Source organism: Leptonotus elevatus, chromosome 3 (genome assembly GCF_054856555.1).
Source record: "Leptonotus elevatus isolate MCC_2025b chromosome 3, RoL_Lele_1.0, whole genome shotgun sequence".
Classification (NCBI taxonomy): Eukaryota; Metazoa; Chordata; class Actinopteri; order Syngnathiformes; family Syngnathidae; genus Leptonotus; species Leptonotus elevatus.
In genome coordinates this window covers 23,551,516-23,564,193 of record NC_141241.1, presented here as the reverse complement: position 1 = coordinate 23,564,193, position 12,678 = coordinate 23,551,516, and the positions used below count along the sequence as shown (strand labels likewise).

Genomic DNA, 12,678 nt, shown 5'->3' with positions numbered 1-12,678 from the left:
ACGCCCGTGCAAGCCGTGGAAGTGACAGGGCGGCCATTTTACTCCTCCCATCTCGCAAGCAGACTACGATAAACGATACGTAACATATACGTACAGATTACAAATGTACAGCTCGTAGGCTAGTATATATATATATATATATACGAGCCACCAAAACAACACGATTCACAAACGCAACAATCATCACAATTAGACGAGTGGGGGCACACAATACATTTTAGACTTCAAGAAAATGAGCTTAGAGTTAGCTTCAAAACGCAAAGTGCTTCAGCCAATTAAAAGAGCAACAATTTGTCAATGGTCTGAAATGAAATATGCGTGCCTAAAAAAAAACGAAACGAATACTTTTATATTGTTTTGTTTTTTAATCAGTTTGGGTAAATAGTTTGCAGCTGATATGAAAATGTATCGTTGCCATCCTTCCTTTTGGAATGGCGTCGATCACATGACTGCGCTCCTTCACATTTCCACACTTCGTCTCTGAGTCCGGACCGAGCAAAGAGGTCAAAGGTGGCGGCCTTGAATCGACGTCGGGGAGAAACGGGAGCGTCCCTCGCCAGTGGAAATATTGTATATATTATTTAAGGGAAAATACTCTATTGAGAAATAGAGGACTTTCTTTAAACTAACTGTCATTTTTTTGGATGGGGTGGATTTTATGTGGTAGTGGTATCTGGTATCAGTATCGGTGACTACTCAAGAGTTGAGTATCGGTATCAGTCTGAAGAAAAGTGGCATCAAAACATCCCTAACATTTGGCATCAAACATCCCTAACATTTACATTTTCACGTTTGCAAACATTACATTAAAAGACTCAGAAACAAAAACTAAAATGGATCATGCATCAAAGATTAAACAATACAAATATCAATCCAGTTCTATTCTCAAACATTTGCAGGTGCACACACATCGCTACGAGAGTCCAAAGATACATAAAACATTTGCGCACTTCTTCTCGAACAATTTGAAAGTTCAGGTGTTGAAGAATTTGATGGACTTGTGTGCATGTGTGAGTGGACTCCTTGAAATCATTTTGAAAAAGTGCTGACATTCCCTGATTTGAATTGGCAACATGTCCCCCAATTTAGGCCGAAATGGAATACACTTTAATAAGCTTTGATCTGTAGCTCTGGTGGTGACGCTCATCAGACCACAGACACCTTTCTGTTTGATGGATTCCTTTAGCCAAGGAGGCGCTAAACCCTTTTGGAAATGTCAAACTAGTCCAAGTTACTCAAACTTTTTAACTTAGTGACTTGTGGTTACTTCTCCAGTATGTTGCAGTGATTGTGGCTTTCCATCATGAACGTCCTTAATACGACGCGCACATACATCAGAGACCATCGCAAGTTGAGTGAAGGGCTGCATGCAAAAATCCTCTTTTGTCAGCAGGCGGCAGGATACGCGAAGGGCTTCTACTGTCAATATTTGACATTTTCAGGCCTTTTTATCTGATTTAAGCCATTCCCAACAGACGTATACGCGCAAAAACTTAAGGAGCATGTTGCACGACATGCAAACATTAGTTAACTTTACGAAGTTATCACAAATATGACAGGTCGCAGTCACTTGTTGGTTCTCTTTTCTGTCATTTTCTCATTTGCGATTGATTGATTGATTGCTTGATTGCTTGATTGATTGATTGATTGGTTCACCCTAAGTGATTCAGTCAGACAACAACGTGTTTTGGTTCTATTGTTCATATTTTATGTCACATGTCTGTTAAGCGTTTTGCTACAGCTGCGGCTGTTGAGTAAGCGTGATAGTTTCTAATTGACGACTTGTTTATATTGTATAAGCAGCACCAGATCCATTCAAATTAAAATGGGAACAAATTATGAGGCAGCTCTCCTCCGATAAAGCCCAAAATGTCCAAGTTGATTCAATTGAAAATTGATCGGTAACGTCAAAGCAATTTGTAGCCAATCAAACCTGGTGTGCATCTAAAAGACACATGAGGCGAAATTCCAAGACGAGGCAACATTCCAATGAAAGCATTCCATTCGGCTACAATCCAATCAAAAGCAATTTTCGCCGTTCAAATTCTTGTTTGTTTGTGTGGCGCGAGTCAGCTGGTATTGGCCGCGCATACATTTGCGTACGTATAAGATGGCTGCCCCTCTTCCTGCGTTACGCACTTGGATAACACTTGGTGTGTGGGTGTTCAAAGGTGTCCCACGCATTTTGCGACTGCCAGAAAGGGCGAACTTAAAATGAAGAGCGGCTGGTTTGACTTTAAACGAAGAGGCGGCTAGCTTCATCGCAGCATTGTAATGCATGGGAACATCCAGAAGGTGGCGGAACATCGTGGTCTCAGCATCTCTTGCGAGACCATGCATTTGTCGTTAGGATGATTTTATATTAACTATATGGCTACATGTTTTTGTTTTTTATGCACATTTACATTACAATAGCCAACGTTTGTCTCTGATCAGATAACAATTGAGTAAAGACAATGACCAATACTGTTACAAATACTTATTTATCCATTTTATTTCTTCATATTATGCCACAATGTTCCTTGCATAGGGTCTATAGAGAAGTAGTTTGTCAGAATTTATGAATTTACCGTCAAAATCAATGAAAGAAATCCAGCTACAATAAACACTCTTAAAACATTTGTGCATATAATTCCAAGCAAGTTAGAATAGGCAACAGGACTTATGGCTAGATGGGGAACTTACTGCAGTTCCAGGAATTTTGTTGTATTTCACAATCAGGCACGGTTCTTGGTCACATGACTCCCAGAGGGAATAAACAAAGCCAGTTGCAAAATGAGTTGAACTTAACACATATAGAATGCTCTTTGGTTAAACGCTAATTAGAACATTTATCACAAAAGCCAAACAACAATTCAACTTTATCTATTTGAATATACAAAGTAGCAATTACATGATAAAATAAATTGTCTTTAGATTACAAAGAGTGATTATATATACTGCATCATACAATGTTGGATACTGATTGAATACCCCCCGCCCCCCCAATCAGGAAGAGTGCCTACATTTATGCATGCTCACATAACAAATCTCACTCTAAATCATATGCGCAACAAAATAATATTCAGACTACAAATGGGCTAAAGGAAGTGTAATAAAACATCAGTGCAAATCAAGTGTCATGAGGTCAGTGGTAGACGAGAAGCCAAAAACAAACAACGTACTGTGAAATGAACTACGTAAGGAAATGTGGAGGCACTTGTACGTAAACAACATTCTCATTTGACTCAATCAACACAAATGTAAACAAACAAACATAGTCGCTAATAAAGTGACATGATTGGATAAAATACCAGGCATGATAAAAATCTCCAGCGGTTTCTTCATTCGCGTTCAAAATGTTTGCCAGTGATGCGTGACCTCACTTACTCTAAGCAGGCCCTGTTGACATAAAACTCATAACTAAAAATAATTATATTTATAAATCATTCATGAAACATCCTAAAAAGCATATTGAAAGGTCTAAAACAGTCAGGGATCGGTATGGAGTTCACTTACAAATGCGCCAGTGGTGCATATGGAAACGTTCAATATGTGGAGAAAAATGGCATTTGCACGCTCTGTGGAATAGAAAACGGCAAACACAAAGCCAAAACCTTGACAGGCAACGTCTCGTGCTCTCAACCCAAAAGCGTGAGCGCCGCCATGACGGCGAAGCCCAGCAGGATGAAGAGCACCTTGAGCAGCTGCTTCCCGGGCGAGTTGAGCTCATGCGGGAGGATCTCCAGAAAGGTGATGTAGATGAAGGTGCCGGCCGCCAGGCCCTCCAGGATGCACTCGATGAGCGCGCCGTCCGCCAGCTGGGCCTCAATCACCATGATGCCGATGGCGATGCCCAAAGGCGACATGACGGCGAACACGCCGATGTAAGCGGCCACCCACGCCGGACGGATCGCGCTCTGGACCAGCTTCACTGACAGGCTGAACACGATGATGCTCTTGTGCACCAGGATGGCGATGCAGATTTCCAACACCTGGGGGGGGTTGAAATATGCTTTTCTCTATTCTTTTCACCTGATCGTGTTTTTCTCACCCTCCATCACTTTTTACTAGGGATGTTCGATACCACTTTTTTTTCAGGCCGATACCAGTATGAGTACCACTTGTACTTTTGAATACATAACACCCCCTGGGGGAAAAAAACAATGACAGATCATTTGAAAGAAATCACAAGATAGCAATTTTTATAGCAAATTGTATGAAATGAATAGCGATTTTCTATTATTCCAATTTTTTGTTATGGATATCGTAAACGCCTACTTTTGTATCTGTATTTTGTAATAATAATGGTATTTTTCCTCTGATAGTTTTCTTTCATCTTTAATCCATATTTGTTCTGGTGTTGAATAGGATTTAAAAAAAACTATTCGTCAATACCAGCTGATATCAAACACTTACATTGTGATAACATTTGTCAGCCATATCGTCCAACTCATCATGCGTAGCAGTTAACAGTTGATCCTGTATTTTTTGTTCATTTTGAACAAACACTAAAATTCAGGGTTGCTTTATTTAGCTTAGTTTATTTAATACAAATGAATGCTAATCTCAGAAAATGTATTTGTGGATTTAAATTCTGTATTGAGTCAATTCTGTGTTTTGTCATAAATAACCGATAGGTCTTTCTTTAAAATTGTCACTAGTTTAACTGCAATTGTATCAAAAGTACTTGTAGTATTGACTACTTGGCATCGGTATCAGCGATTACTCACTGGTATCGGTCTAAAATAAGCGGTATAGAAAAAATCGTTTTTTATCCAATTCAGGGGGGCGGCCATTTTGCTACTTGCTGTCGACTGAAAATGACATCACAGTTGCTCAGGTCTCAGGTAACAACCAATCACATCTCAGCTTCAGAAAACAGGTGAGCCGTGATCGGTCGTTGCCTGATCAACTGTGACGTCATCTTCAGTCGACAGCAAGTGGCAAAATGGCCGCCCCCTAAAATGGATAAAAACGGCTGGATTTTGCTTCATATTCCACAAATGTAATATTAATCAGAAGGTCATGTTCAGTGGCATCACATATAAGAACATATTCATAATGCATTTATTTTGTATAGCGCTTTTCAACGTACTCAAAGGCGCTATTGTCAAGAAATGTTGAAGGCTGACTTCCTTTTTAAACATGCATTTCTGCTTATGAGCCCATGATACCAACAATGAAGCCTGGAAGTCAAAAGTACTGAAGCTACATTCACAGAATGTTGAGGCTCCATTGAGGGTCCTATGACCACATGACGAGATTTAAGACTTGTGACCGCAAGATTCCTTTCTTGCCAAAGCCTCAAACCAGAAGCTGGGACTTCCCTTGTGAATGTATGCATATGTACTCACAAGTAGGGCCCGACCGATATGCTTCTTTTTTTTTAGGCCGATGCCGATTTTTGGCAGAAAAAAATAACGATTACCATTAAATCTGCCGATTATTTAAGATACGTATTTAACGCATAAAAATCCACCCCACCCAATTCCATTTCAATGGGTTTTACTTACGCACAATTAAGATTCTCTGCTTTGACAAGTCCATAATGACCTCATCAACAAATTTCACAAGGCATATACAAGGTTATTGTATAAATGTATGTGTAAATAAAAAAAAACATTCTGACTTGTTTACAACTGATGTAAAGCATTAACCTTTTATTTTATATATTTTATCTTGTGTTATTTTCGCAAGTCTTGGGACTTACTGGGCTAACCTGGGACCTCTGGGATTGTATTTCTTGCCATGTCATGCGGAAATGTGTGTTAAGCCAAAAAAAAAAAATGCATCCTTGAATTTTGAGAAAAGAAAGTCTTTGAATCTTTGAAATATCAACTTTAGACATAACTTTGAATAGGATCCTCTCTTCGCTTTTAGCATTAGCGCTAGGCTAGCGATGTTTTACAAATTAAGCATGTTTTGTACTTAAATATACAGTGTATGTAATTCTTATCGTCATGTGTTTAGTTTTACATAACTCGTTTGTGCCTTTGCGTAGTGTTATCTTATCTGTTGGTGTCTGTTCCCACAGCATTTGTGTGTAAATATTTGTTATTTGAAGGAAAAACACTCCCGAAGTCGATTCTAACTTTCCGTTAGCATTTGAATGGGATGCTCTCTTCACTTTTAGCATTAATGCTAGGCTAACAATGGTTTAAAAACGAAGCAAGCTTTGTTTTTAAATATATAGTGGATGTATTTCTTATTGTTGTGTGTTTATTTTTTGAGTTAACTCCAACTGGGGTGTCATTATAGAGCTTAAAGGACGCTTAGGTACAGCAAAATAACCAGAATAACATAATACTACATACTCGGTAGTTGCTAATGCTACTAAAGCAAAATGGGGCATTCAGGGTACTTTAACAGCGTCGGTAGGTTTTCTTTGATTATAACGTTTTAAGGGGAAAATAACCGTCTATTTGGCCCAATTGGCTAATCAGCGGCCGATTAATCGGTCGTGCCCTACTCATCACAAGCCACAATCCTCTTTTCTTACCTTGGAGTCAGTGTCCTGCAGGCCGATAGCGAGGCCCTCAAAAACCGAGTGGAGCGATAACGAGAGGAAGAGCACGAATGAGCGAAAAGGCGAGTGGGCCTGAAAGTCAACGTGGACATGGTGACCGCTGCTCTCCAGATCTGGAGTCAGGATGGGGCCGTGGCCGTGGCCATGGCCATTCCTGTTGTCTTGTATAAGTGGGACCCTCTCATCACCACTCCCACCCATCTCCCGACAGTTCAGAACGATCCTCTCCAATATGAGTACCATGAAGAAGCCGGCAGCCATGATGAACTCGGGAAGGGGGAAGTTGCTCTACGTGACATAAACAATGAGATGAATTGTACACCACAATGTTTTGTTCAAGCAAATCGCTGCTCTTTCTTAAATGATCTCAATGGTGCGAGGTAGGCAGGAGTTCCCGCACCGGGTGGGTTTACCTCCATCATGTTGGATTGCAGGACGGCGTTGATGTCCGTCAGGTAATCTGGGATGATATCCAGCAAACATGCCGCCAGAAAGACTCCACCGGCAAAGCAGCTTATCAGACTCAAAACTGTGCGGTGAGTCTCTGAAAATGGAAAGATTAAAAAAAAACAAATCTGAAATCACACATTCTTTTTTTTCTTCTTTTTAATCACACGTTTTTGTAATTTAAAGAAAGATTAGAACAACACTTTAAAAATTTATAAGAATATATAAGTATCCTAAATTACTTCCTCACCACAATAACTGTTGGTAAATATGTGCTTTATCAGTAAAACAGAAGGTCCTGGTATGTGACTCGAGATGACCCAACATTAAGTTCCTGATGCTCAGAGAGAAGTAATATTTTCACTTCCACACTAGACTAGTCTACATCCACATTCGGACAAGTTCACTATGATAACCACTTTGGCTAATATTATGAATAAGTATATGTGACAACATTTAGAATGCTTTTGGGCAATACATCCTCTTCATATATGTCTTTTTTTTTTAATATTACATGCAATACTTGTTCAATGCAAGGAAGAATATTTTATGAATGGACCATTAAGCCTTAATATTTGATTTCAATGCTGTTCAAACATGAAACAGATTGCAACCTGTTCATTCAATACAGCAGCCCATAGTTATAAGCTTGAAGTTTCAGATAAATAAATAAATTTTCATACAAATACAGTGTACAAGTTTACTGACTGGTATTTTCTAAATTTGAGTAATTTTTTTATTTTATTTTTCGCGCAATAATCGACTCATAGATTCGTATCAGGGTTGATTTGTATCGAATTGACACGGATCGAATCACCAGGTACGACGCAATTCACACCCCTACGACATTCTATATTTTTTCCAGTGCAAAGGGCTCTCTTGCATAAAAAAAATACCAATCAAGGATGGCACAAAACTGCTAAACAAGACACCAACAATAAGGGCAAGAACCCATTTTGTGCATTTTTTTCTCACAATAATCAACCCGCTCACATTTTTTTAAATATTATTGAGGTACTATGAGCCGCAACTAAGCCATTTCTGACATCGAGTGGTGAACAGTGATTTAAGAACCTAAAACTAGTTGATACATATTCGCATTTTTGCGTAACACATATTGAATATGTTTAATTAATATATTTTCTATGTTATTGGTTGTTATTGGCTAGAAGCATGAACAAACAGCATTGTCAGGTGACCGAAACCCTGGCAGGAAAGTAGAATTTGTATACACATAAAAAAGTAAGAGGCCTATGTAATCTCGTCAAAATGCCATCACATGCAAATGTTTGCTATGTTGACAGAATTGATCAAATCACTGACGATTGATCTAAAGTCATCACGTGACACTCCACTGAGGAAAAAAAAAATCAATACAATCCCGCCCGCTTTCCACCTTACAAAAATAGTTTTTGTTTGTACATTAAGCGTCTGTTTTAGTATAATTCAACGTAATTTAAAGCAACATATTAAACTGCTGTCTTGTCGGAATCTGCAACTTCACTTACCTGTCCCGTTTGTGTCTCTGAACCATTTGACTCGAGCGGGGATAAAGCCGAAAAAAAGAGTTAGTAGCAACAAACCGACCAGAGCGCCTATTTTCACTTGAAGCAAAAAATCCATAATGTGTCAGAGAAAGGCTCGCTGCCTACCGGTCCAAATATTAAGTTAGTTGTGAACCTACATAAGGCTTGTTCGACGACACAAACAGACAAGATAGTGGTGGAAAAACTCGCTCCTTCTACGGTGGCTGACAAAGGTCGATATACAGCTAATCAAAAACATCCACCGGCAACGGTTCATAGATGGCGCTATGATGTGGTTGGCCCCGCAATGAGATACGTCCATAACTCCGCCATATTGGATGTGGTCATTCTATCTGTAAACTACTGTAATGCAAGTGGAGAAAGTAAAAAACCAAAACAAAAAAACCTGAGGCAGTATGGCTTTAGCCACAGGTGCTACTAATCAACAGGTGGAGACAAGCTAGAAGAGATTATTCTGTTAAGTGTGTTTCGGCAAGATAAGAAATAAAACATTTTTTTGAATGTTTTATTGCTTTTACTGAGATTTTTCATTCACAAGTGCAGATATTTCAAAACAAATCCGTGTCTACTCCACTGGAAAACTGATGTTCTACTATTTTGCAAATCTTCAATGTCCTCTTACAAATATAATGTCTGTTGGATTTCTTTATTTTTTTCTATTCTTTTATTTTCTATGTTCAATTATATTGTTAGAATACTTATGCTCAATCTATGTCAATTGATTTATTTGATGATACATGGGTACCTTGTTTGTGTATAATTGTTCAATTAAAAAAAAAAGTGGAGATGAGCTTGTTTACCTGCCAGTTGAGTAGAAGCACCTGTGACTAAAGCCAATCCGTGACAGGGATTTTACTTTCTACTATTAACATCTGGATTCTCCATTGTGCTACTTTTGGTGAGGGACTGAGGTGAAATTCGGCTGCCCACTGTCTCGCTGCTGCACAGACAAGAGAACTAAAATTCAAAATAATTTTAATTTAATCATTTTTCATTGATTTTATTTTATTTTATTTTTTTTTTAGTTTTTGCGATGCATGTGGGCATCACAAAAACTAAAAAAAAATCGTACATAAACGAGGCATTATCCGACAGCCCCCTTTTTGCCACATCCAATAAGGCGATGACTTCGACATGCATGTCCGTACTCAATACGTCATCTACTTTTCTATGTCAATGAACCAGTTTGGGAAAGTGGTCGAAATACTTTTAAAACATCACGCTTAGGTGCGAAATAATGAATCACACATCAAATTAACATTTAAGGTAGTGCTAAACGTTCTCTGTTGACACTACTGTACAATACAATCATTTTTAATGTCCACCAGAGGGTAGACTACCACCAAATGTCAACTTTTACAGACAGTGATGACGTTTATTTCAGGCGCCGGACATGCTGAGCTCAGCCTCAGACGCATTGAACGCTGATGTGTTACAAGAATTAACAACGGGTGGGTTTGTCTCCAAGTTTTCGATGCGGTAACATAAACGTAGCGAAAGTGGGTTCGAGGACAACGTATTTGAAAGGACACAGTGGAAGCGACCACGAGTATCTCTCTTGAGATCTAATGGCGGTGAGGTTTCACAAATTCACATGCATGCACTTTGGCGTTCTCAGACTCAACTGTCTGAACGTAGCTTTAGCCGTGCACACATTTGGTCATCACACACCAGTTTTTATAAAGTTAATTTGTACCATCGCAGTTAATGTATTATTTAACCAAACCCAGTCGTAGAATAGCATTTTTGCAATAGTATAATTTAACATGATATTCTTTATAAAACGAAAACATTGCAAAACATCTACAGTGACCGCAAAGAAAATGAAACGTAGTGTAAACTCTTAGGAGGAAAAAATCAAATTCATTTAAAATCAGTGATTCATAACGACATAAAATGCTTCTATGAAATTATTAATGAATGCAGTATTGCTTTTCCCCACCTGTTCTTGCAGCCCAAAGGCAAAGTTGGTACTAAGGGAAAGAAGCAGATTTTCGAGGAGAACGAGGCAACTCTCAAGTTCTATACAAGAGTCATCCTGGGAGCTAATGTAAGCATGAATCTTGTATTTGTGTGCCATTAAATGGGAAGACAACCTTTCAAAAAATGTCAGCTGAATGCATAGCGTAGATGATTATTTTTTATTTTTTTCTGGTGGTTTATTGCTCAATTGTGTAACTCCAATCTTTAACCATAAATTATAATAATCTTACACAGGCCATACATGTTGCTGTAAATCTTTTGATCTTCTACAATTCATCATCTTTTTGGACATGGGTGAGTATTGTATTTAAATAGGTGATGGTTTCATGGGCAAACTATTCTCTTAAAACATTTTTTGGGTGTTTGCATTTTCATGCAGCTGTTATTAGCATTTGCGCTAGCTGTGTACGTTGGGAGTTACCGCTCCATGTCCACGATGGCCAAACCAGTGTTTGCTGACGATGGAAGTCTACTTGACGGAGGAATAGACTTAAACATGGAGCAGGGAATGGCTGAGTAAGTGATCACAACTCATTAAACTTTCTCATCATAAAATATTTATTAACACTATGGACAATGTTTGATGTAACGTGTTAACATTCTGGTGTCATACATTAAAATAAGCCAAGCACTGTTAATAATATGAAGACATAAAAACAAAATAGTTCTGAAATAACACCAACAAGCAAATGTGATTTGTATATTGTCACACAGTACGTTATATTTGTAGTATTTCATTGACAATTGAGCTTTTTTTTGTTTGTTTTTTGTCTACCAGGCACCTGAAGGATGTCATCTTGCTCACAGTATTCGTCCAAGTGTTCAGCTGCATTTCTTCTTATTTTTGGTACCTGTGGTTGCTGGTAAGAGTCTCTCTCCTAAAAATGGCTTCAGTTAAATACATTTTTTTTTTGCTCTCAGTCCATGCGCATGTGCTCATTTCCTTCTTTTAAAGAGACACAACGGTTTATTTGTTTGCTAGGCGCCGGCTCGCGCTGCTCACCTGCTTTGGGTGAACATTCTGGGCCCCTGGTTTTCGGCAGAGAGCCCGTCGGCACCAGAGGAAGTGAACGAGAAGAAGCAGAGAAGACAAGAGCGTCGACAGATGAAGAGATTTTGATGCTGCAGAGCAAACAAAGCAGTATTTTTTTATACACAGGATCTATTGTAATCCTAAATTATTACAAGAAGACGTTTTGTTGATAAACGCAAATCTGATCTTGTCATATTATTTTCATGTTTTGTTTTCTTCCCGCATGCAATCCAGTTTACTTCCTAAATGATACTTGCTTTGACCTCATGTGAAGGTGTCAATGTCCTCTTGGCACTTGCACATTTTTATTATGTGCTGCACTTAACTCAAACTATACAGATGAAACTAAGTCATATGCTGCAGGGACGCTTTTGTCTTGATTTATCATCTTTTTAATTAAGAATGTGACGCTGAAAAGTTGTTTTTTTAATCATATAAATTAATTCATTGGTTTTGTTTTTTAATCTTAAAATCATCAGGTTGACTCATTCACTGCCATTGACGCCTATATACTTCAAAAATTCATAAAAATTATTTTTTTAGTAGTTTAACATTTTTTTCCACTTTTATTAACAAGAGTATGAAACAGACTTTTTTAAATTGTATATTTAGAACAGTTATAAAATGTGAGTTAACTAGTGAAGTCATGCGATTAACTACGATAACAAATTTTAATCGCCTGACGCCTCTATTTTTTAAATAATCTTTTCTCTTTTTAAACTTTTTTTAAAAGAAAAGATTATCTTAAAAGATATTTTTTCTTTTTTAAATCTTTTATTTATTTATTTTTAGAAAAGATTATTAAAAAATTACGTGCGTCAGGTGATTAAAGTTTTTAATTGTAATTAATCGCATGACTTAATTAGCTAACTCATGAATACAACATTTTTATTAAAAATTTGAGCGTCAGGTGATTACATTTTTTAATTGTAATTAATGGAATGACTACTAGTTAACTCACAATTAATCACAAATTTTATTTCTGTTCTAAATGTGCAATAAAACAATTCTAGGTTTTCATACTCGTTAACAAAAGTGGGGAAAAAATGTTAAACTAATAGAAATAGTTCAAATTAATTTTTGACATATATAGGCGTCAATGGCAGTGAATGAGTTAAAAGAAAAAAAACAAATCTTGTTTCACAGTAGGGCCAATGTGC

At 37.8% G+C, this 12,678-nt stretch overlaps 2 protein-coding genes across 2 annotated transcripts; one reads left to right on the top strand and one right to left on the bottom strand.

Moving 5' to 3' along the window:
• Positions 1–2,464: 2,464 nt before the first annotated feature.
• slc39a1 (solute carrier family 39 member 1) lies at positions 2,465–8,697 on the bottom strand. The gene is made up of 4 exons (XM_086072333.1): positions 8,464–8,697; positions 6,922–7,052; positions 6,482–6,796; positions 2,465–3,974 (listed from the first exon to the last, which is right to left on the bottom strand). Exons 1-4 carry the CDS (start codon positions 8,576–8,578, stop codon positions 3,621–3,623), a joined length of 915 nt encoding a protein of 304 aa, XP_085928459.1. The 5' UTR covers positions 8,579–8,697; the 3' UTR covers positions 2,465–3,620.
• A 1,183-nt stretch (positions 8,698–9,880) lies between these two features.
• Positions 9,881–11,711, top strand: tmem208 (transmembrane protein 208). Its single transcript, XM_086070428.1, has 6 exons — positions 9,881–10,076; positions 10,457–10,552; positions 10,720–10,779; positions 10,865–11,001; positions 11,264–11,348; positions 11,468–11,711. Exons 1-6 carry the CDS (start codon positions 10,071–10,073, stop codon positions 11,603–11,605), a joined length of 522 nt encoding a protein of 173 aa, XP_085926554.1. The 5' UTR covers positions 9,881–10,070; the 3' UTR covers positions 11,606–11,711.
• Positions 11,712–12,678: the final 967 nt, after the last annotated feature.